We start from the raw sequence: 27,325 nt of genomic DNA on the forward strand, positions 1-27,325 counted from the left end.
TAAAACAACTTTATATATGGTTCTGAAATTGCTGGATTACATTGTTTTGAACTTAAGTCTCCACAATTACACGGCACATATGGATATATATATATATGAAATTATAGGAAAATCCGCTAAGCTTTATTGATATTTGCTTACATACTATATTAGCTTAGTCTTAAAGTTAATGATCAAATGTTAATATTTTTCTCGTTTATTATGTATTATTGTAACATTAAACAACATTATGTTTTTCTTTCAGTTTTTATTGTTTAGTTTGATAAATGTATAGCGTTTATTTAGGTGTGTTAGTATTCATTATCATCTGGGAGTCAATCCTAAAAGTTTTTTTAAATTTTTATTAAAGGCAAAAGTTGTGTAGATAATATAACAATAAAAAAACAATACAAAATAAACTATTTAACGTCAATACAAATTTATAATAATTTGTTTTTATATGTATTATCGAACGATTTTATATTATACACATATTTGTGTAAGATACGTGGTAATGTTCAAAACCCAGTAAGATTAGGTGAAATAAAAAACAATTAGCATTTTCGAATTTACTGTATTTTTGCAATAAGATTACCTCAAATATTTGTATTGAATATTTTTTTAAAGTAGTTTTTAGCAAGAAAAGATTTTATTACTATTTACAGCTCCCCCCTAACCTACCTAATATGTATACTACATTTTCTAAATACTTCAACAGTTTCAATAATAGCGTGTTGACGGGTGTAAATGTATAATAGAAAACATATTATGTAAATGTCACAATAACTTTTTGGCCGTGCGACAAAGGTAAAAATATGACGTTCGACTTTTCCATTTTTTTTCCAAACGTGTTATGTGTGTCTGCAAGATGATATTAACGAAACGACGGTGGTATTTGTTTTGCTCTTAGCAGTAAAGAAAGAACCCCATTCAGCGGCTGAAACGAGCAAATCGTCATCGGCGTGCTTTTTGGGTTTGCCGCTTGTACAGCCATCGTATTTAATCACCAACGGCCGCCTGTCATCGGTGGACGTTAAAAGACAAATTGTGTACAAGGTATTCCTCCTTTTATTTTACTCTTCCCGTCGTCGTTCCCCACTTTTCTTATTAGGGCAAAGAGGAGACGTTTCGCGAAGGGGCGGCCGGCGGTGGCAACTGTCCATTAATTCTCGTCGTTGTCGTTGTAGTGTTCACCGTTTGCGAAAACCGTTTTCTTAAACCTTGGCCGTGGGTTGTTTTCTTTTAGGGTACCTACTCGAGGGCCGCAAAAAAAAATGTCAGCTTTTGAAAAACTAATAGCACGCAACAACTATACAGTCGTCGATGATACTATTGTGGATCAAACGTCGACCGTGAAACGCACACACGGTTGGAGAATGGGAGTAAAGGGTCATGTGATCGAATACAGTGCGGTAGAAATGTCATATTTTCTAGGAAAAAAAAAATTCTGCCCGATTACACTTTGTTGTAGACTACGGGCCGGGATTTATTTGGGAATATTTTATTGTCCTACTAAGAAAGATAGATTCTTCTAAGACGCGTGATCCTCCAAAACTCGTATTCCAAGACTAGTTTTCTACTACCTATTGTTTCGTTACAAGTCACTAAAAATGGTAAAATGACAAAATAACCAAAAAATTGTTATATCGAACCGTCAACTTTAGATTTTAACGTTATAACTATTTTTAATGTTCCCACTATTTATCACATTATCTATTCGAACATACATTTTTCGAACAAATCAATATCAACATTCCTAACACCACAGTTGATTTACTTTTACGTCCTAAACACCTTGTTTTGAATACATGTCTTTAGCCTTTTAGCTAAGACGCGTGGAATGGTTGGTAAACATCTACTCGTTCAACACAAACTAACAACAATTTTCAAAGTATTTTTGTTTTTATTAAAATTGAAATAACAACATTATAATATTATTGTATAATAAACTTACTTAATTAAACATAACACAGAAGGGTAAAAGGTAACGTTTAAATGTACAAATTAGTTTATACATAAACTCGATTACGCTATTATAATTTACATTATTATGATTTAAAACATTATTATGTACACAAATTTACCTTAAGAACAACAAGGAACGATAATAGAGATATGTTTGGGGGACGTCATGCACATTTGACATAATAATGATAATGATAATAATAATTACAACAATAATTTCATGACTATGGTTGTGGGAAACAAAGCGATTATGCATTAAGTTCAATTACATATACATATATGTATATGTACATTATATATATATATATATATATATATATATATATATATATATATATATATATTGGATTGACTACATTAGTGGTGAATTTTTTTCTAAAGCTAAATATTGATTTAAGCGAATAATGTATATGATATAAGTGTATTTGTTTTGGACATACTATTATCGATAATTTTCATCGTAAACAAGATGTATTCGACCCTATTATTATTTTAAGTGTCCCCAAAGCATACACGATTAATTTACTTATTTTTTTTTTACATACATGATTTACATCGATTATTAGGTATATGATATTTTGGATAGAGATCTCTCACACGCAACTTTCTGGTATATGACTGCTAGACATCATTAGTTTTTCTTTAATGGCAGCTCCGTTCAGTTCTGCTGGGTGTTGGTGAACCTGGAAAAAATAATAATTTAACACACTATTAACTAAGGTATGGAATTTAATTAGGCGCAAGCAACGATCATTTCAATCGGTTTCTCTTATCAAATCAGTACTATTTTTTTCCTAAAGTTATTAACACCTATAGTTAAAACATATAATAGGTTTGTCTTAACTGCATAAGCGATGCATTTATTTATTTGTTTAGCTATTAAGTATTTTTATTGATATTACGTGTAAAGAAACAATTTTTTTCATGAAAATAATATTGTGTATAAAGTTAGTATTAATGTCTTAGCAACCAGAAGTGGGCAAAATATAAATAAATAGGTAACCAAAACAAATTGAATAACGTATTGATTGAAATAAAGTAATAATATTTTTTTAGATAATTTTCAAATAACATAATTCGAATAATTGATATATCATAAAAATTTAAATCGAATAATTCCCAGCTCTGGTAGTAACTATACACTCAAATTATATCAAAAAATGTATATCTTAACTCTTAAATGTAAAATTTCATAATGCCGTTTCTACTTAACACTACTGATTGGTATTGGCCAGTGGCCTTAATTAACAGCGTTAATAATATGAAGGGCACAGGGGAAAAACGGTAGTTGTCACATTATGAAATTTTTTTTTTCAAATAGTTTTTTTCAATTTATGCCAATAATTTTTTTTATTTATGTCAATAGATTGTTTAAATAAATACATTTATTGTTAGAGTAGCATTTAATGTGATTTTTATGTTCTTATGTAAGAGGTAGAGGAATTCACTATGTTTGTTTTTGCTATACTCTAAAATTTTCATATTGTGACAACTACCGTTTTTCCCCTGTGCCCTTCATATCTTCTCAGAATATGTATCGCTCAATACTAACCACATTTTCGTTTTGAATAGCGTTTTGCGAGGTGATCCAATTCTGTAGGGAAGAGTTTCTAGTATCGTTTAAGAGAACGCTTCCATTGCACGTACTTAGAGTGTCCAACGGATCTGTAAAATTAAAAGGTTCATAGGTTAATGTATCTTAGTAAATATTTTTTATATATTTTAATTTTTTTAATTTTGTAAGTTAAAAAAAAAAACGTAATCTAATAGATATTTACCGTATTTAACGGGAATTAAATCTGGGTCCATATCAGATTCCAGTATAGCGGAGGCCACTTGTCCATTGTTCCTTCGGTGGACGATAACTTGTTTGCCGCCAGTCAATTGTCTAGATGACCGTTTCCTATTGTTGGATCTTTTTATTCGGATAATTATGATAATCGTCAACACAATTATCAGCAAGCAAACGCTTACTGTAGTTATCATCACGGGCGATACTTTCAACACTTCAACACCAAATCCTGAAATAAAATAAAAATATTATTGTTCATCATGATCGTGTCTTCTCTTTTTTTTTGTACACGGTTTATAACGTCTGTATATTTTTTTACAGATATTTGTTTGGGAAGTTATCACAATTTATTCCATATATAGAATAGTTATATCGAAATTATTATTAAAACCAGTCAGTGAACACGAAATCTTGGCGAATGTACTGCGGTTAATAGACTATTATTCTATTAATTAATTACCGAGTTAGGTAAAATTACCATTAAGGAACTAAGTATAAGTGGTTATAATATAGAATGATTAATTCATGCACTTTATGAACATTACATTTTCTTGTTCTTAGGAAATTCGATAACCAGGAAACTTATTTTGATATTCATTCTTATGTATATTATTTCACTTAATCATGTTCTGCTATAGCTAATTAACGTTTATTTCGTTAACGAATTCAAGGCGTACCCACGTACACCTTCTATATAATATGTGACACCAGATTGCAATTAAAATCATGAGAGTTTGTCAGATGTGACGGGGAGTGGATGAGCGTGGCAAGACCGAATTTTATGGCTCCTTGAGAAACTCAACGGGATCGAATTTAATTATGAATAATAAGCTTTGCAAAAGTTCCAAGCACTGTGTGAACACAGTGTCGTATTTCATTTAATATTTACCGTGTTTTAAATAATATATTAAATATCTTCCAAAAGTACAGCATACACAACTGCTTCGGTTAGGAAGCGAATCTTTAGTTTTACAAAACAAATCTTCAAAATGATAAGTGAGTATTATAAGTTGGTTAACGATACGTTAACACCATTGAAGTGAAATTTTTATTACATCATTTCATATTACTCCAAATCGGATTTTCTTTAAATCATTTTGCAACTTGATTCTTAATATTTTAAGAGACTCCCGTGCGTTATACGACTCATATTATTAGTTCAAGTTATTTTATTAGGACAGCATTTTTTGATTTTATTTCACTCTTGATAACTAGTTTTTGACATAGCCATTGATTAAATATAAATATATATATATATATATATATAATAAAAAAAAGTTCAATAGTAAGTTTTAAACTTGAAGCTAAACAATAATAAAAATATCTCTTAATAATAGAAATTCAAGAGCTTTATTAATTGTGTTATTTTGAGTAGACTTGACAATAAATTTTAGAATTATGAGCATAATTTATATCTTACACGAAAAACCAATCAAGACATGTTTTGTTTCCATTTTTAATAATGTCAAAATGTATTAGAGTTTTTTAAAAATCAAATGACTGATATTTAGCTTTTGGAAAAAGTTTTTGAAATCAAATTCAACTAAACAACGAAGTTAAAAACAGTTGAATTCAACCCGTTGTATGGGATACAGCAAAATTCAATATAACAGTAAATTCAAAATAAAAATATAAATTTGACCGACTGAAAGGATGTACTTTTAAGTTTTGAGTGTTAATTTTAGTGTAATTGTCACTTTACCAAACGCTATCGCTCATTTTTTAATTAACTTTATGTTTTCATTTACTATAGCCATTTTTACGCTATTTACCATAAAAATTATTGAAGCTTCATAGTTTGAATTATTGTAATCCAATAAATGATATTAAATGGTTTAAATATTCGATTAAATTTCAATAAATATAATATAGAAGTTCAAGTCATTGATGAGTTGTAGATGCACCATATAAGAGCTATAATTTCTTCAATTCGCCAAGTAGTTGGGATACTTGTTAGTTGAGGTTAGAACCCAATTATAGAGGTAATTGAGTTTTCACAAAAAAAAAAAAATTTATTTCTATTAAAAAGTTAAATGAATACCTACGTTAGTTTTTAAAGTTCTGGTTTTGAAAGATTAGAGCTTTTGGCGCATAAGTCTATATTATTTAAACCAACTCCCGGATCATTTTTTTTTTATTTTGTTCATATCTTTTCTCGTTATAGCCTATAGAAAATCTCTACGGCCGAGGTAAGTATGGTTGAAGAAGTCACAAAAGAAACGAAAGTCATATAATATGACTTCTTTGTGTCAGCATCTTGAGAGTTTCAATTAAACCTTGGGTCGATTTTCACAGCCACATAAAAATACGCTTTGTACGACTGCCCTCTTATACCATTGGGGTTGTAACACCTTTTATATATTTAAATTACGTTGACCTTTACGTTCGCTAAACTTTGAATTATTTAATGACTGTGTATTGAAGAAACAAACTCATGTCTCTCAAACCTTATACACTACAACCATTGTTAAAAAAACAAAATTTACAGGAATCTGTGTTTATTTAACTAGAACTAAACTTTTTATTAATTTTTAAACATGATCTACACATTTATTTGAACGTAATAATACAAATACGATAATAACAAAATGGGCTCGATTATACATTATATTCTGTTGTTTTTCTTATTGTCGAATAGCGCATTTACTACTGTACTTACCCATTTGATTTTCAGAGCTCGGGAATGAGAATCTGGGCAATGTGATAGGAGTAGATTTTCCTTTTGTATTGACGGCGTACACGCGAGCAGTGTACAAGATGCCCAAAGGTACTTTACCCAATGAGAAACGCGGTGCCTTTTTGTTGGTGAAATTTTTAAACAACGTTTCTCCATCTTCGTTGCTGTTCATGGCTTCAGAATACACTTCTAGTACGAAAGATTGAGTTAAACCTCCGTCATAGCCGGGTTCGCACTGAACATCGACCGCACCCTCCGTGTTGTTGCGGACAGTACAGTTGTGCACCGACTGCGGTTTACCTTTAACGATAAAAATTCATAATTTATTAGAAGAAATCGAAAAAAAGGTTTTCATACCTATAGGTTTTTATGTACTTTGAAAATTAATACATATGGGCTGAAGTTATTTTATATAATATTTGTGTAAATATCGCTTTCTATTTGTATATTTGCGATAAGTGATAATCGGCGGTAAAATACGATTGAGAACGTTTTACCTTTTTGGCGAAACGCTTGAGACCACTTAAAATTCACAAAGAACTTACCGCTGGCCCGCAAAACCAATAAGGTTGAGAACGAATTTACGTGCAACGATGCCATATCGTTTATTTGGCTATCGAACGATTCAGCACATTGTATGTAATTAAAATATTAATATATTAAAATATTCACAAGTTATAATAATTATACCAAAATTTAATAAGTATGAATCAGCATGTTTTATTTTTTTGGTCATTAACAATTAATGTGTATAAATGTGATAAAAATATTCTTATCATAGTCATAAGTTTAATTACAAATATAATAGTATAAAAAAACGAGACACTGAGTAAATGCAATTGTTAAAGCTGTATTTGTATTAATTAAGTTTAAATGTATTGTATTTGTCTTAAAATCATGAAAAAGTATTGTTTAAAATAGTTCATAAAAATAGTTTTTGTCTTATATAATATATATCAATACCTGGATATCGTAAGCCAACATACTTCAAATATTTTAATAAATTAACCGAATTTTTATTTCCACATCCCACTTATATTTATTATTAATATCTAGTATTTTTTCTCTTTCTTTTATTGACATTTTTTTTTATCCAGTTCTACTGTAGCTACTTTCAAACCCGTTTCTGACTGAGTTTCGATTAGAACTTTAATTTACATAGCAGGATGAGGGCTATAAAATTGACTATTAAATGTTACGTGGAAGCTTTAAGTGGCGATAGTAGCTCTAGAATGTTATGAATTGTAATTATTAATTTATATTGCGTATTAATTTAATACGAAAATTACCTAGGATATTATCTAATAACATCTAACAATTAAATTTTCGTTCAATTCTATATTATTGTGTATTTGTTGATAAATATCAACAAATTATCGTGTTCAACCGTTCGATAGCAATTGTTAATATGGCAACGATGGAAAAAAATTAAATCTATCGAGCGTTCTCAATAGTAACACTAAAAATGCCGTTCTCAATCGTTCGATAGCTATAATCGGTATCCAAGGAAAGTATTTTTTTTTTACTAAATACTCGTGTAGTTATTTTTCTATTTAATAGTGTTTGCTTTTTAATATGTGCCTAATTAATACTACTCGAGTTTTGCTTCATAAAATACTAGGTACACTATTTCAGCAGAGAAGGGATATTTCCCGACTACATTAAACTATACACGTAAGGAAGCTGTAGAGAACGTGTCTTTTTTCTGATTCAACTATATATATATTTATATATGTACACATATGATCAAAATAAAACAATACTTTTACTGACAATAGTTATATACCACTTATAATCGACTAAAAATGTTTTAAAATTATATAAAATTAATATTCGAGGATGAGAATGTCGAGTTGAATGAATGCGGGGAAGAAATAACTCTATACTAATTTAAAATAAATTGCGCCAAATTTACCTGCTGCTACCATCTGAAATAGACACGGCACGGCTTGATGTCCAACACCGTTCTCGGCCCAGCAGGATAATGTACCGTAGTCCAGATCGGCTACCGGTGTGTATCTTAGCACACTAGAGGTGCCGTTAAATATGAAACGCTCTGGGCCGATTTCGATGGTTTCACCGGAATTGTTGAATTTCCACCTGAATCCTTTAGCCGGAGGATCGGCGTCGACTTCGCACAATACATCCATGCTTTCTCCACGCGAAGCTCCCAACATAAGCACACGATCGGTCCGGCATCCAGGAGCATCTATTGAAAAAACAATGGATAAACATTATTTTTTTCCCCATCGAATACATTACGGTTGAATGAGGTAAACGAGAACAGAGGAAATTGAAAACAAAACTAACGTCATAAAATTTTAAAATTATATTAAGTAAACGGTAGATTTTTTGTCATGAAATATATTGTTAAAGGCATCATTGAGATTATGTAGTAGTGCTCCAAACTTGTATTTGTGAATAAACCGTCAGACATCTTATTTAAAAAAATGTTATGTCATAACATATATTTATTTATACATTGTATTCATATTTTTCTCGGAATTAAAGATGAATGTAAATTTCTGGGGTTAGTGCAAATTCAAATTTTGTAATTAAAAATATGCAATAACTTCAAAGTATTTACATTCATAACGTTCACTTATTACATTGTAATACGGAATACCATTTACCAACATGTACAAAAACCGTTTACAATTAATTCACCAGGCCCTATTGGTATACAACACGTGGAAACTCTTGGGCTTAGTATTCAAAATATATTTTGCCATAATATAATCAATAAAATAAATTGGTCTATAGGTCATTGAAATATATTATATTATATACTATCCGCAAATAATTTAGTAGTGCGGGCAAATTGTAATCTGATTAATAATTACGGTTAATAATCAATGAATTTGGTACTCATAAATCATAATATTATATTAATGTAGTGTAATAGTGTAACAATATAGTGTAATAATGTAGTAATTTTTTTTTTTTTTAACTAGCGATAAAATATTTAACTATTATTGAAATAAATTTGTTTTATCTCAAATAATAACAGATTCAATTTACGTATTATGTCTATACTATATATATTCTAATTTGATTAATTATTTAATCATAAGGTAATAAATTAAGCCCAACACTAGAATACAGTATGTTTTAAAAGAAACATTGATTTTAAACTTGTAAACCGATATCTGTTGCTGCTTATACTTTTTTAGTGCAGTTTTACTGTAAATTATTAAAAATAAAGGTATACTATTTCAAGTGAGCGTTATAGAAATAGGCAACGACTCGAGGTTGGTTTAAGAATATACTGTAAAGTGTAAAAAGATGAAGTACATAAATATCTATTTGACTGTGTCGAGAACGCCCCGCTTTGTTTTATCTTTACACTAAATTTAATTATTTACTAATTGTCATTATAATTATTATCAATCAATTTGTTACTATTTTATTAAATTGCGTTTTCACATTAAGCCCCCTTAATATATTATATTACAAATGTTTTTAAAACGCTAACTCATTTTCCAAGATTTGTCTTTGTCATAAAGCTTAACGGTTTCTCTGTGGGGGGCTAATAGGCCGATTTAAAACTTTGTTATTTAAGTTTTGTTATTTTTTTATGGTTTTCTAATTAATCTAACTAATTTTCTAATAAACAATTAAAAAATCGGCATTTTAGCTCCCATAGAAAAAGTTGTAAGGTATTCATAAGAAAAATGGCATGCGCTCAATTGTGACGCCAAAAAGTGTTTTACAATATTCAGTTTTTAATCAAACATTCACCTTAACTCAGGTAAACTAACTATTAAAGGTATATGAGTATTATATTTTTCATATACCCTTGAATAAGTTGGCATAGTATTTAAAATGACTATATATATAAAGCTTTTTCCATTTCTCCTAAGTTATTCCAGGTGGACTCGCATATTATTATTTCTTCGGTAATGATTTGTCTTAAGCATGTGTGCATGCGTGGACGGACTTGTACTGCCATTTACCTAGACACTCTACAGTCTACACCAAATGAGCACGGGTTACTGGAAATTATTTAATACCTAACCGTGTTCGTAACCAATCCCACGGACGTGCACAACTACTGCGGTAGCTTCACCACAATTATTGGGCAACAACAGAAATGTCGGCGTTAATTGATGGATGGGTTATTCTCGGTTCTAGGTTAAATCCTCCGTGACCGAAATGACGATAGATTATTTGACATGGCCGTACCGAAATGCGCGTTAATGTGTTATTGGAAGAGCCTCAGGTACCCACATATTAATGTGGCTTTGTGCAAGAACCACGGCTGCGATTTTCCCCATCCCGGTCTACATTTTTGTTTTACTCTGATTCGGTCGTATTTTCTCACGAATCCCAAGGGCCAAATTTATCCTCATCCGAAAAACCAACGTTGTGTAATACATGAAGTTTTGCGTGGACATTGTGTATATTATTGCTGTTTGTAGTTTGCACCGACTACATTTAATTAAACGAATATCAGCTCCGGTTGGTTGTGTGTTGTGTGCGAGCGACTGAGGGTAGGTATACGATTTTATAGCAACGCCTTCAGCGCCAATCGGTTTGTACAATCGCATTTAATCGCAGGTATACACAATCGCAGGATAACACAATCGTATAAACAATGACACGTACTTACTACTATTATATTACAATATATATGAGTGGCAAGGAAAATTAATTCTATTCAAACTCGTCAGTGAGTTGGGGGGGGGGGAAGTACTTTTCGGCAATGCGGTATAATAATAAAGATAAACAAATGTACGGAAACAGGTTTTAGTATATACGGTGGTAAACATATTGTATTATTATGTGGATCCATTGTAGTAATCATATTATCGTACTTTTAATTTGTTTCAACACACCGACCCTTTGTCGCAAATCGCTTAATTTGAATTGGTGAAGCACAGCCCGACAGTGAACGAGTAGCGTTTGTATACTGTTAAAACGTTTCAACTTATCTATCATGTGTTTTGTAAGCATTTTGCATCAGGTAAAAAAATATATTACGGGTTTCTGCTTTTCGTAGAACTTTTGACTTGATATTTCTTTAAATCGATCAATCGTACGTTATCGCGTTTGTTAGTTTATCCGTCGAATTATTTTCATTATTATTTTGTAGACTGGAAGGATTCGCAAACAAAAAATTAAAAAAACGGTAGACATATTTCACCGGGTGAGCGCAAACATAATAATAATATAATATTTCATTTTATAAATATCGCCAAAGTAAATATATACATTCAGCAATAACAAACAACAATTCATGGTTGTAATTTTTATCGTTTGCGATTTTAATATGATATATCTATAGAGGCGCACTGTCGAGGAAACAGGATATTTTTTAATGTTTTTATTTATCGAAACAATAAAGGAAATGTGATGGGTCCGGTAGTTAGGGGACGAAACGTCGGTATGACCGGAACTACAACCATTTTGGGAGAAGGGAAGGCGCAAGGACGAAATCGCAGAAACCTCGCCGTGTTGGTTTGCTTTACGGCAACAGCGGACACGAAGTCTGTGTGCGTGCATACATTTTGTCAGGGAAATAATAACTCAAGTAGAACGAGTTGAAAATAATTTGTATTTAGTTTCAGAGGTTTTCGAGTGATAAAGATTCATTTATCGACCAGTTCCGGCAAGGGTGGGTTTACCAAAAATAAACAACCGAATAACGCACACACCTCTGTCGTGGTCTAAACTATTAGTCATAGTCATAATCCTGGTTTTACCTCGTTCAATTATTTTGTATTTCACGAAATTATCAACAATTTAAAGTTTGTAAAAATCGGATGTATATATTATGTTATATATACAAGGTGTCCCACAAAGACCACACAAATGATAAGAAATTTTACTCCGAGGACAAGTCGTTTCCGTAGTGTAGTGGTTATCACGTGTGCTTCACACGCACAAGGTCCCCGGTTCGATCCCGGGCGGAAACATTAAATTTTTTAATTTTTTTTCTTAGCATTAAGATTTATTCGCTGTGTACAAATTAAAAAGAATAATTTCTATTTTATCACTAAAGTGGTCATTGATATATTATTATATAATAATACGATTACATTATGAGGATTTTAAGAATTCTAATGTAATATCTCCTTGCAGGAAAATATAAGACGATTACAAATTAGTATTTATGACATTTAACTCACATATTCACACATATGTGTGTATTATTCGAACAAACCCTTATTTAAATAATCATCTTGATAACACATTATTCAAGTCAAATATACTTGAATGACTTTCAAACATAATATTTTTCAAATAATTTGCAAGCGCAATTTTTAAGTATTTTTTTTTAATACACTTTCATATATTTATAATATAATTTAATACAGAGTGTCCCACAAAGACCTGACAAATGATATAACTTTTGTTCTAATGTATATTTTTGAGATTTTTTTTTTAAATTAATTTATACTCATTTGCGCTAAAAACCCCACGGTTTGTAGTACTCTTAACTGTTTTACAGGTCTTTGTGGGACACCTTACATATATAACCAAAATTATAGGAAAATCCACTAAGCTTTATTGATATTTGCTTACATACTATATTAGCTTAATCTTAAAATAGATGCTCAAATGTTAATATATTTTTTGTTTATTTTGTATTACTATAACATTTAACAAAATTATGTTTTTTTTTCTTCAAATTGTATTGTTTAAACAGAGAACTATCCTAATTTAGAGCGAAACTATAGCATATTTTTACAGTTACGAGAATTTTGTGTTGGTAGTTATTCTTTCTTTTGTCATACCTTCACACTACTTCTATAGGGGGAATTAAATGTTTTTTCTATAAAACTATTGGCCGCACTACCTGAGTAGATTTTACAACAATTAATGTTAAAGATAAGTTTAACTATGTTTTGTTGATATCTACCGTGAAAAAATAATTACTAAAAAAAATGTATACAAATGAGAAAAGAATAAATGTATGGACTTTTTGTTTCCTACAAAACATAGTTAAATTTATAATTACTCAAGCGCTTTATTATTAATGTCTTTACGCCCATTATGAGATTTTATGTACAAACCTATTATTTTGCTCCAAAAATTGATTAGTACGGTTCCCTTTAAAATTGATTTATAAAAAGATTTCGAGGATTTTGTAAGGATTTAGTAACGTTTAAAATACGTAGGTAATTAAATAAACACAATTCTTCGTGTGATGTCTGAAACGTTGGGTATTTTTAATAAAAATTTGATTACTGCGAGTGACGACTACTTAAATGGACGGAATTTAATTTGATGTCTCGATTTTGAGTTTAACAGTAGAACTTACATTTAATACGGAGGCTGAGTTCGTTGCTGAATGATTCGCCTTCAGAATTTGTCGCCCGACAAGCATACCTTCCGGCCACGTTTCTCGTTACTTTCTGTAGCACTAAGTTGTTATCGCTTTTCATAGTTCTAGTGGACGAGTTTAAGTTTAACGTCATTCCCTGAAATAAAAAAACAAATCCTTTTGTTGTATGATTTAAAGACAATTATTTTAATTTGCATAATAACAAAGGTTTGCCGTTCATTAAAATGTACATCGTGTGAACGGATACAACGAACTGCAAATCTTATGCCATCTAGATATAAGTATCGTCGCTTTAGACCTTACAAAATTTTGCACTCGGGCTGCATAACAATAATAATTATAATAATAATAATGATCTTGCACTGTATAATTTTAGGCGATGAAAGTTTGTCTGTCAAATTGCTTTTGAAATCACCGGCATAAGAGCGCAGCAAACACCCCAACTACAACAAGTATGTAACTACTTGTTTAGAAAACAATAATAACCCAGTAACAATAACAAAAGGTACCGACTTATTACCAAGTAAAACGCCTTCGTTACCCCGTCAAGAGTTATCTTTAAATTGCCCGAGGGAAAACGTGTTTGGAATATTTGTTTAAGTTGCTCGTAGAATGGCTTAAAGGTGTAAAGTAGTCAAACAATTATTTAATAGCAAAACTTGATATGAAACTCGAAAAGAGTTGAGAAAAAAATCCGATTTTCTTTTATGGCAGGGGGCATTGGCATTATGGATTCAGTCAATACAGAACTGCATATTATGAGTTTCAGTTTTATTCACTATATTATTGTCCAATATTTCATATATATTATATAGCCTAGAGGTTGTGTTATATATTGATGTTGATGTTATTGAAAAAGTTTTTGTTGTAGGGGTTTTTGACAAATTATTTTGTTATAATATATAAATTTCGAGAAACTAAATAAAGTTAGTTTTCAACCTTGTTATTATTTTGTAGAAAACCCTTTATAAAATCAACAAAAATGTATGTACGATGAAAACAGAATATTTTTTTAGTATATCAAAATTATTGTTGCTTGACATCAAAGTCTCTGAAAGTTTATTTATTTAATATAAATGGTATAAAAAATGTACCAGAAAGATCCTTTAGAAGTCAGAAACTTTAAAAATTCACCCATTCCTCTTTCAAATCGTGAAAAACACTAAAGGTATTTACATATTATTTTTCAACATAAAATTACGGCACGCTACACATTTTTATAAAAAAAAATAGTCGGTTTTTTATATTTCTACCATCTACAGATACATACGAACCGTTTACCTATCAAATTAAAATTATACCATTAGTGAAACAATTAATTCTCTAAATGCGGCGGTTAAGCTTTGCTATTATTTGACGTTTCTTTGAACTATATCAAATTATCTCTTAAATTCATTTGCCTATAAGATATTTATAATATTATGATCTAATTATTATGCACGGTGAATTATAGCAACTTTAAGCAGATTACCTACACAACGCTGTTAAATGAATACATATATTATATTCTGGCCAAATATGAATAACAATATAATATTATGAATACCAAGTGCATTCCTATGGGCTATGCGTATGAAACATCAATAATATAGGTAGCAGGGTCATATAATATACAATTCAAATTTGTAATTTTGATAGTTATAACATAGGTAGGTACATTACCTATAATAGTAATATAATAATAATAATAATTAATAAAGCCCCCAAAGATATTTCGCCTTATGGCTTAAAATGATTAAATCAGGGCCTGAACTAGGTAGGTATTTAACTTAAATAGTTTAATCTATGATCAAGTAAAAAAAATATTAAGTGTAATATTATGTCCAATACTCCAATATTAGAGTTGGAAAACATAAATTCACGTAGTTATCTTGTTTGTTGTATCCGATTACTAACGAATAATCATACCTAATTATAAAACTTAACAGTGGTTTATTTGAATTCTATTATTATTTCTAAAGGGTTTCCAAAATGTTAATATTAATATCCCATAATTGTTTATTTTGGATTACCTATTAGTATTACAGGTGCTTTGGCTTAAATAATATAAAATCTTACATTATAGACAGTTCGTTTCCGTAGTGTAGTGGTTATCACGTGTGCTTCACACGCACAAGGTCCCCGGTTCGATCCCGGGCGGAAACATAAATTTTTTTCCATTTTTTCTTGACATCAAGATTTATTCGCTGCGTATAAATTAAATAGAATAACTTCTATTTTATCGCTTAAATGGACATTGATATATTTTTATAATACGATTATATTATGAGGATTTTGAGAACTCGAAAGGAATGAGTCTCCTTGCAAAAAAATATAAGATGATTACTTATTAGTATTTTTGTCATTTGACTCAAAAATCGATTTTACGAAAAACATGTAATACATAGGTCAACATTTTATAATGGGGTACTTAGACCATGGACAAAGAATGCACACACATTATACACATATTATGTGCGCACTGTGCATTATTCGAATTAACCCTTATTTAAACAGTCATCTAGGTAACACATTCAAGTAAAATATATCTGAATAACTTTTAAACATAATATTTTTCAAATAATTTGCAAGTATTCTTTTGAAACACACTTTCATGTAAATAATATAATATATTAATTAAATATTATAAAATAAAAATTCATATTATATGTATTTTTATTTTTGTTTATGTTAGAGTAGAATGATTATTTATTATTCTTTAATCAAATAAGTTATGAACATAATATTTTTCCAACAATTTTTTATTTAAAAAAAGCTATATTATATCCTCTGCATAATTAATAGAACGATAGGCGGGGTATACAATGTATACTGACTCTAATATAACCTGTGCCGTATGCCAATTGTTTACACACACTCATCATCCAAATATGTATTTTGAAATGAGTACTTACATTTCGGTACCACGTGAGCTTTGTCGATGGTGGATTGGCTTTTACTTGGCAATCAAAGTACACGTCATCTCCTTCTTTTATGCCATTTGGGTTGATAGAGTTACCAAGTCGGAGGGAAACAATGGGAGCAACTGAAAAAAATTGTTTAATTGTATTAATTTAATCGGTATACATATTATTATTTTCTAGTTATCAAAAGTCCTTTTTGATTTTTATTGAAAAAAAGAGTTCAACTACGTATTATGATATTATTATTATAGGTAAAAAAATTCAAGAATTAACCTGTATATATATATTTTTTTTTTTAAAAAACTATAAGTACGAAATAAAACGTAAAGAAAAATCAAATTACTATTAATGCGAATTATCTTCGCTGTTAAAAGCGTATTATAGGGCGTTACAGTTCAACAGTTTTTATGGCGTTGAAATGTGATTAGTGATGTTTTTTGTCATCGTTTTATTTCGCTTCAATAGTTCACCATTGTTTGCTTTAGCATTTACCTAAATTATCCTTTGGAATGATTTTGTCAAAAATGCAATACTTGTATTATAATATAAACAAAAATACTCCATTTGGCCATGTATCGAACGTGTGAAAATGTTTCATATTTTTATAATCCAAAAACGTGTGCTGTTAATATAATTATTACTACTAAAATGGATTTTTTTAAACAGATTTAAAACGTATGTCACGCTGAGCTAATTTAGTTTATCTAGCTATCTAATAACCTTCGCCTTTTAATCAATAACTTAATCCGGTTTTGTTTCTTGATTGGGTGTGTTCCGAAACCAAACACTTGTTATGCAGCGATAACCAGCAAATCAGGAAATCCAGCAAGTGTTATATAAATGTAAATATTTAAAAAATAAGAAATGGGATAATGACTAAGGTATATTTATCTCTCTAATTTTCCCCCGCAACTAAGCTACTGCGCTAATTAGAATAGAACTATTCAATATTGACTTTTATTAGATTAATAATATATTTTGTCGAACAGCGGTTTTCCATCTGAATTATGTTAGTTAGGTTTGTGTACTGTCGTCGGTATGAGTTCATATGTATATAAATATATTTTTACATATAAATTATTATTTGCCTTTTAAACGACGGATTTAAAAAAAAAAACAAGAAATTTTATTCCAAATAAAAATGTATTTTACGTAACTTTCACATTATTTTCAAAAATTGCGGCACTATTCTCGAGAGCAAGATCAGCCCTTTTGATATAACAATATAATTTTAAAACTCTCTCATAGATAAAAAATATATCAAAGGTATCATGAATATGGTAACCGATGTAAAATGGAGTTATTAACATGAAATGAATGAAACACAAAATAGCAAAACTTCGGGGCAGAGTCAAGTAAAAGAGTCGAATAAACGCAATTAAATAGTATACACTTATGGAAAACTGCGTTGTATGTTTAGATAATGTTATTCTAATTAGATAAATAATTATATAAATTTAATATACCAATTAGGACAGTTGGTTAACTTTTATTCTGTGTGGTAGCATAATAATAATTTAAGTTGACACTTACAAACGACTTTGAGCACCCAATTAGTTTCTGCAACCAATGTCGGCACTTGTGGGTTTTCTGCTCTACAGGTGATAGACTTGCCATTATCATCTGTCGTTGGCACGAATGTAATCTCACTAGTCGTTACGTTTTCTTTGATGTCATCGGGCTGTAACAAATAAAGATAAACTGAATAATATATTTATAATAGTATATTTCATGACATGCGAGTTGTGACTGTTAAAGCCACGACAATACTCACTGGTTGTACATAATGATCTAGTAAAATAAAGTTTAAACAAACGATAAATTTGAGTTAATTGTTTTTAAAATTTTATAAATTCAAATTTTGTTATGCATTTATTTAAAAACCATCAGGCGAGTGAATATACAGCACAAACAATAGGCACAATGGTCCACATAACAGTAATGACGCATCTATTTACAGAAGATCTGTTTTTACTAGAAGGACCCTTTGCACACTAATGGAGTATACAGGGTGATTTATTTAAAGTGATCCACTCAATATTTCACAAGGGTTAATTGAATTGTAGTGTTTTGAAACTTTTGTTTTTACTTCTCTCCTATTTTAGTTATTTTTAAATAAACTTAATGGTAACGTGTATATTTTATTATCTTTTTAAATTAAGAATAATTTTGACTGGTCGATATCCAGTTAAATTAAGTTATTTGAGTTTAAAAGTATATTAAACATTACAATTATTACGAGCCATTAGTAATAAAACAATACAACCCCCACACCATAACCACTTTCTCAGGATAGCAACTCTTGTGTCTAGTAGAGCAAGAGTTGTCCTACCGTCTACCACCGACCACCAGTTGGTAAACTCGTTAGGTTAGGATAATCTACTGGTACTGAAATCTTAGATTTATAATGAGTTCTAATAGTAAACGATTATAAAATAAATGTAAAGATTATATATAGAAAATTAATATTATAATCTATAGGAAAACGATAACTGAACTAACTAGATATGAGTGATATTTCATCATTAAGTATAAATTGGAAAATATAGAAACGATGTTAGGAGTTCTAATCAATTGAAAATGTATTTGGACATATATTTGAGTAAAAAATGTTGATTTCTGATATTTTTTTTTTTAATTTTACCTATGTAAATTCAATCTATGTGTGAGCAATTCAAAACAAATAAACGTTTTGGCCATTGTGATTTGTTATGGTGGTCGTTCCTTCAATTTATTTATTAAATATATTTTTAGATATTCGTCGGGCATGGCCCTATCAAACAATAATTTGTTTGAAATCTAAATATTTACATACATACATAAGTCCTTAGAAAGTTCACAATTTTATAAACAAAAATAGTATAAAATATTTCATTTATTATAAAATCAAACCGTTTTCCCCGGGAGCAGTTGTATAGCTATTTTATCACTTGAATAATGTTAATGGTTTTTTTGAATTTGATCTTAAAATAGCGAGTCTTATATAACAAAATTAATTTACTTTTCAATTTTCAATTTTAGCTTATGCAATTTCTTGGTTATATTTTCCGATTACTTAACGAATATTTGTAATCAAATTTTCATTTAAGAAATAAAAATTATTTATAAAAGGGAATTTGTAATGTAGTTTTAGAAGATACGATCAAAATCTTATTAAAATCTCAATGTAAACCAAATCGAAAATCGTATAAGCAAAGAACTATAGCTATTGTATAATAAAGTAAGGAACGTTCATAAATATTCATCGTTAATACGTTTTATATAAAATAAATAATTATTCTGAAAATTCGAGCTACATAATATATTTTATGCAATATGTATATGTCTATGACGGTAAAAAATATAAATCATTAAGGCGGATATTATTATTTATACAATTGCTTAGATAATTATTCCAATTGATTAAATGATTTATAAAATTGTGATATTTTTTCTTCCATAACATTTGTCAAAAAACATACATAAAAAAAAATACTTTTATGTTCTTACAATCAACTTATTAATTATATTGTTAAAATAAACTGTGACTTCATCATCTGACTGCGTTCGTAGACAGTTTAATAGGTGTAAAATAAAGCAAAGAATGTAGTATATTGGATGAACACTGTTATTATTTTTATAATTACTTATTTAAAGTTCCATTGGTTTTCTTACTAAAGTATTAATAGGTTTAACAGATCTGCGTATTCACTTTATAATTTAAAACCGACGCGGATAAGTCACTGTATCTATCAGATTTTATATTTATTTTGTTTAGCTTTTCCTTATCTTGCTTCTGGTTTAAACGCTCCTTGTTTAATTTTAATTAAATCCAGTGAAGAAACCCTAATGATTTTTCTTATTTTATCGTTGTCTCTTAACCATCTTGCTTGGTAACTCAAGAAAAAGAGTTATACTTGAGACTTTGGGACATGTAATAGTTTTTCATTAGCGAGATAAAACTTTCCTCTTTCTCGTTATTGAAATCAATTGCTCGTATAATGTCTACATGGGTAATCGTGTAAATGAAACTATTTGAAATACCCTTTTAAGTCACTCTTAGAATGTATTTCAAAAAGTTTCTACCACTTACACGCTTAAGAGCTTACACGTGTTTGTACTATACAGCATTAAACAATAATGCTAAATTATATATTAAAATATAATACTGTAAGCGTTGTAAACAAAATGAATTGTAAGGTGAGTGTCGAATAGTAACACAAAAATTAACCGTATAAAATGTGGTAAATTTTTTTATTAAAAATATATATTACGCATTCTATTGAGTAGAAGACTACTTTAACGATTTCACCAAAGAGTTTGTCAACAACGAACGTTGTTAATAAAATATTGTTTCAAAAATAAATTATTGAAAAGTTAATTTATTTAGTATAACGCTGGCAGTACGGTGCGTTGGGCCAGTTTTTAGTCCCTTCGCTGGAAGTGGTGACAGCGAGGGGTGGTGGTTAGGGACAAGGGCCGGCAAGAGGTCGAAAAGGTTAAAGAATCAGCAGAATTCTCCAGGGAGTCTACGCTGTGTAAGGGGTGGAAAATGAGGCATGAAATGGTCGAAAGAAGCGGCGGACGGAAATGTTTGCTCGTTGCTGACGGGGAATTTTCGAGCTTCGATTATAATAATAAGGGCGAAATGTAAGTGGCAAAGTGTGGAAAGTTGTGCCAACAGATACCATGCGTAGGGCGCATTTTCTCGTTTTAATAACTATATCCTGTACACCGTGACGTGAAGCTGATGGGGAGCATACAAGCTAAAAGGTAGGTAGGTAGGTAGGTAGGTCGGTAGTTGCGGTTTAACGGGACACTCGGTTCGTGCATTTTTTAAATGCGCACAAAAAAAAAAAAAAAACAAAAACGTTCGGTTTAAAATTTCAGCGACTAACAAACATTGTGCACGCGGAACCTCGTGTGTCAGAAATATCTCTGGGGTTAGATAATAATGCACACGAGGTATAATATACTAACACACTTACACGTCTAAAGTACACTAGGTTCGAACTAAGTCTGTGAATACTTCATGTTTTATTTGCCCAGCATAAACATAATATACACACTCGACTGTATAACGGATGTGCACAGTATAGAGTACGCATCGAGCAAATTGTTCGCATACGCCATGGCGTATAAAAAACATGTTTTTTAAACAGAATTTTATACAAACGTAAGATTTTTTATCTTTTTTTTTTACGGGGGAGGAAATGGCGGAATGCTACAACGCTGAAGAAACGGATCGACGGTGGTTGTTCATATTATATTCAACGGTCGCCTGGACGCGACCGTAAATCATTGGACGATTCTATCTGAGCTTATGGGTATATTGTGTTTCGCACTTCGCCCAAAGCTGTTGCTGCTGCGCGGCGAGCAAGACAGATGTGTAAAAATGAAAAGGGTTTCTCCCAAGTCGATTTTGCATATTTTGATCAAAACGAAGAGGTATTTGTTATTTATTTTTTTTTTCATCCGAACAGTAGACATATCGGTTATTACTTATTTTTTTTTTTTTTTGATGCAGCTGTAATAGGGAATACCGTAGATTGTGATTTGTGATTTTACTCCAAATGAAATAATATAACATTTCCATACAAGTGCAAGGGTGTTCTTTTAATTTTTCCGAATTAACGATCTATTTATATTTGACATAATATTTTGTTCGCGTATAACGATAGAAAATAATTATGTGTACGTACTTGTCAAGCAGGGTTTTATAGAATTCCCAAAAAACAAAAAAAAAATGTGTTTCCATTAATTTCGAAGGGTAAAAATATTATTGGTAGGCGTTTGGATTGAGTGTCGTGACGGGATTACAGTAATCAAAACGTCATTATACAGTGTGTAAACCGATAATTTCTGATGTGTACCGCTACCGGTGGATTAAGGTGCGCCATGACCAAATGCGCGATAAGATCTGACCCTTTTCGTTATTGGTGGAGTTCCGTGTATTATAAAATCTACGACGGTCTATATTATTTAGCGTGATTTTAGTTGCAAAAGTATGTGTAAAAAAAAGCTAAAAAAAACCTACCTATAAAAAAACACAACCGAGTTAATCCGACACACTTTTGGTGGATGTGTATGGGTATGTAATTATATTGGTACATAATAAATAATTGTAATAATAATAATCAAATAAATTCATGAGAAAATACCGCACGGCACAGCATGTTATTACGCAAAAGCGTTGAATTATTAATAAAGTTAATTCATATTATGTTATACGTGTATAGCTAATATATATTTTTTTTAATATTATTACATTTTAGCCTTATGGAATTTCGAAACGATTAAGGAAACGAAATGTGTTTTGTACGCCGGCACCGCCACCGTTATACAACAACTGGAAGAAATTAAACTAAAAAATAAGTAAGTGCCTTATATTATTATAAACTTATCGCACCAAAACAAAATATTAAAGTAATAATACAAATTGTTGTATTCGTTATGGCTTTGTTGGCTTGGTTGCGGGGCGACATAATTGTTTGTTATTGTTACAAATGTTAAGTAATTTTTTGAAGACGTTAAGTCGTTAATGACGTTAGACGACAAAAGCTCTTAAGAGGACGTTATATCCCTAATTGTCCACCGTAAAAACCTGCGTTTTACTTGCACTGTGATGGTTTTAGAGCAAAAACACCTACAATAAAATCGAAAGTAAACAACATTATTGAGAAAAATACATATTATCCTTTTTTGATCAATAATAATGTCTCATTATACATAGTTACAGATGTTAAAAAAAAAATGGTTTCTATATTAACTACCAAAAAAAAAAAAAAGAGTCCTAATTACTGAGCTAATAACTACACATCACAGATTAACCTTTAAATTAAGATTTTGCGAAAAATGTCCTATACCTTACTCCTTAGAGGATATCACGTCCTCTTAAGCGTTTATTTTATATTAATTAACGCGGTCATAAATCAATAAATTATACGACATAACTAAATATAATACAGTTGAAATAGCTAATATCTCTATGTTGTAATAATATGATCAATCACTTACTACCAGTTTGAAAGCATGGTTTAACAGTTGAACTTGACGATAATATTGTGATTTATGTGTCTATAATTAATGAGCCTGACGACATAATTCTGTATAATATATTGACTAGAATGGCATACATTGAATTTAATGTCACTTGTCACTCGATTACATCATAATGTACTTATGAGTAATGGTCATAATTTAGTCAAAAACGAATTAAGATTTTCTTCGCTCAATCTAATTTTTTTAATTGAAAACATTTTTTTATAAGCAAACCATACACGCACGATAAACCGTAATTGTTTCACTTTTTATTTTGAAGAAAAAAAATACCCCAAACATAGAGTAAGAAACATAAAACGATAAAATCCATGTGTTGAAAGTGTGCTCTCTTTATGAGTTGTAATACTAAATGAACATGTGAATATCTAGTAGAATACCGACAAATTTGATTTTTAAAGTACAAATACCAGCCGTAAGTACACTCAGAGAGTATTTCTGTTTGTCCAGGGATCAGATTTTTATTTTATTTTTTCCTTGTACTTTTAACAGTAATTTCCTCGTTGTCTATTTTAGTGTACACGCTGAGCGAATCGTGAAATGAATTTCGAACTAATAAAACGGTTTTGTCAATACGCCTTCAATTAGCACATATCATACGTTCTATACGTTTTACAAGTTGTAATTCGTTTTACCACGAAATTTTGACCAATAATAAAACATGATATTTTAAAACCCTGAAGTCGACCATTCTGCCGACGTGACGTCATTAAAACATATACATCAATTGTTATTTTTAATATGATAACTTAACAAAAAAAATAATATCATATTTATATTTACTAAAAAATGGGTCAACGTCACATTAAACACAGCTTTATCAAATAAACGTTTGTAGAGGACCACAACACAAACTTTACTTTTAACAAACAGATTCTGAGTAACCTTTTCGAGTCCACTCTTCAGGACCCTTATTAAACGGGTATCCGATAATGCGTATTTGTTTTGTTCTCCATTGAATGGGTGCTTTTGGTCGATAATTTAAATATTAAATAATTTATCCAACTTCCAAGTAGATTTTTTTTATTATTACGAGAACGAAGTCCAAGGAAAAAATTCTCGAGACGCTAAGAATAAACAGACAAAGAAAGTATAATAACTTATAATAGAAATAAAGTTCCATGTATTTTCTACCATCTCTATTATAGTTTTAATATTTTGTTTTACAAAAAGTCTTCATTTTCCATCTTCTGGTTTATGCAAATAGTGTTTTTTTATGCTAACTTATGAAATTAGATAACCGTTATACTAGGTTTAATTATTGTACATATTATAAATAGTTAAGGCAAGTTTAAACCAATAAGAAGCGTCTTACAAATATTATGATATGTGATATTTTACTTAAAATTAAATCAAATAGTACATTTTAATTTGATTTATTATTTAAAGAGCTAGCATGCATGTATTTTATATATAATTAGGATAATATTATAATATAATTAAGTTATAATTTCCTAACCTAACCTAACATTTAAAAAATAATTATACAAACGTCTACATATTATTAAACATGTCATATTTTACTAATTATTCTGCACGTCGATTATGGTGTTTGTACTATGTCATTAAAATTTTTTAATTATAAAGCGTTTCATATTTCACTGTTTTAAGTTTGGAATTAAAAATAACCAGATTGCCGCGTTGGGATTTTATTTAATTAAAACTTTTAGCATGTGTTTTCATATAAAGCTGCCAATTAAGAATGGGTTATAGATACCCTTTTTTAAATTCCGAACGAACGTCTCCCTAATGATATGCATACATCAAATGTATTCTTGTACAGAGTATAGACACTAAAATATATGTTATTCAAGTTTTACTAAAATAAATTCATTTTATTACATAATACAAACATATTTTTAGTTTCGATCGGGATCTTATACTTAAGCATGTTAAGACCGTTTGAAAATTAGAAATCGTTTACCAAAGATGGCCACAACATTTAGGTTTTAGTTTTAAAAAATAGACCATAAATTAAACAAAAAATTAAATCGACATTTTTTTAATAATAAAAGACTATTGGTATACTGCTACTCATGACTCAAATCATAATATTGTTATGCCGGTTTTCACCAACATTTTTGATATCCATCTCCTTCTTAAAATTAGCTTTATTACTCTGTACCATAATACTCCCTGCAGAAAAATGACCTCCTCGACCCTATTGGATACCGTCCCGAGTGTTCAGGCTTTTGATATATGATATATTAATATATTTTTTGACGATCTTATAAGATTAACGAAATACTTCTTTACAACAATACCCGATGAACTACTCTCTTGGCTAACAAGAAGAATCAACTAAGAGTATTATAGCATCAAACAAACGGATGTGTAACAATATCCGAGTTCAAAAGGTAGGATATGGCAATACAGGAAATGATTAACGATTAAAGTTCAGCATAGGTACTATAAACCTTAAATATTCATTTGGTAGGACGGATAAAGTAGGTTAGATTCAGTAATGAGGATTACTTATTTTAAATGGCCAATACTATGAACATATTAATAATGATTGGATATTAATTATCATATTATACATTATATTGTTATCTCCAAGTATTCCTAGTAGACAAAAATTACGTGTTTTTCAAAAACCAGCACATTCTCCTACGAGTGATTTTCATCACTTTTGTGCAAATTAATTGGTAAGAATTCTTTCTATCATAATATTTCTATTTCCGTGTTTTTGAAATAAGTCCTATCAAAATTAAATTGTTGTCAAAAAATAAAATAAAAGTTGTATATTTAAGTTAATTAAAAAAAAAAATTATTTATGTATGTTTTAATCAAGTAATTCAGAACTGTTTTTTTTTTAGATAATAACGTTAAACAATTTTTTTTTTTAAATGTAAATTTATGAAAAAGTTATACAACTGTTTCAAGTCATATTTTATTTGTAGTCAATCTTTATATGAGTTCCATTAATAAATATATTGTAATATCTTATCTTACATAATATATATTGTGTAGTTTTGTAAAGTACTGAACCGTATACCATAGTGTTATTAATTATAATGCAATTTATTTTATTTAGTCATTAAAATTAATTGTAGACTGTAGTAATAAAATTATATCTTGATTACCATAACTGTATAATACGGTTATGGATCAATAGTATAAACACAACAGTACGTTCCGGCTGTAATACAATATTATTACTATAGCCGTTTCAGATGCTTTTGTAAAACCTAATAAGAAAGTTAGTGGTTTATACATACATACTATGCCAATTCCTTATTATTACCGTTAAGGTTTTTTCTATCCGCTCTTGGACAGAATATATGTTATCGTTTCGATTAAGGTTTATGTATACACATACACTGTATACACGCCACTAAAATATATGCGCATGCAAGTACGACATAATTGTAATGTACGATCGGCAAATTGAACGATCCTGCGAGTTTATTAAAATGTATTGCTTTTAATGCATACACAACACATTTTTCATGCATCACCACCGCCTTTTGCGCATATATATTTTGAATAATTTACCATGGTAGAATGTGCGTAATGTGTACATAAAACGTGCACTGTAAATATTAAAAAAATATATATATCTGATCTATAAGATCTAATATAATCGTTATTCAGAGCATAATATAACATACTGGTAAAAAAGTCTACGCGGTACGGTGGGTGCGATGCAATGTAATGCATTTGTTTGTGTACTACTT

At 29.8% G+C, this 27,325-nt stretch overlaps 1 protein-coding gene and 2 non-coding genes across 5 annotated transcripts in view; 2 read left to right on the plus strand and 1 right to left on the minus strand.

The window, feature by feature from the left end:
- Positions 1 to 2,295: 2,295 nt before the first annotated feature.
- The window catches only part of LOC126845472 (nephrin-like), a 181,655-nt gene continuing 156,625 nt past the window's right edge, over positions 2,296 to 27,325 (minus strand). For all 3 annotated transcript variants that reach the window (XM_050584154.1, XM_050584230.1, XM_050584317.1), the window contains 8 exons: positions 18,141 to 18,288; positions 16,599 to 16,729; positions 13,681 to 13,840; positions 8,329 to 8,622; positions 6,396 to 6,713; positions 3,723 to 3,965; positions 3,497 to 3,609; positions 2,296 to 2,627 (listed from right to left, as the gene is read on the minus strand). In XM_050584154.1, coding sequence (XP_050440111.1) covers positions 2,538 to 2,627; positions 3,497 to 3,609; positions 3,723 to 3,965; positions 6,396 to 6,713; positions 8,329 to 8,622; positions 13,681 to 13,840; positions 16,599 to 16,729; positions 18,141 to 18,288 — 1,497 coding nt within the window. In that variant the 3' untranslated portion in view covers positions 2,296 to 2,537. The remainder of the gene's footprint in view (positions 2,628 to 3,496; positions 3,610 to 3,722; positions 3,966 to 6,395; positions 6,714 to 8,328; positions 8,623 to 13,680; positions 13,841 to 16,598; positions 16,730 to 18,140; positions 18,289 to 27,325) is intronic.
- Trnav-cac (transfer RNA valine (anticodon CAC)) lies at positions 12,259 to 12,331 on the plus strand. The gene has a single exon. It is a non-coding gene; the product is annotated as a tRNA-Val (tRNA).
- Trnav-cac (transfer RNA valine (anticodon CAC)) lies at positions 15,777 to 15,849 on the plus strand. Its single transcript has one exon. It is a non-coding gene; the product is annotated as a tRNA-Val (tRNA).

This window comes from Adelges cooleyi, unplaced genomic scaffold, assembly GCF_023614345.1.
Source record: "Adelges cooleyi isolate 19-005CV unplaced genomic scaffold, UGA_ACOO_1.1 ACOO_flye_CR_arks_rails_tigmint_CR_PRNA_1, whole genome shotgun sequence".
NCBI classification, from domain to species: domain Eukaryota; kingdom Metazoa; phylum Arthropoda; class Insecta; order Hemiptera; family Adelgidae; genus Adelges; species Adelges cooleyi.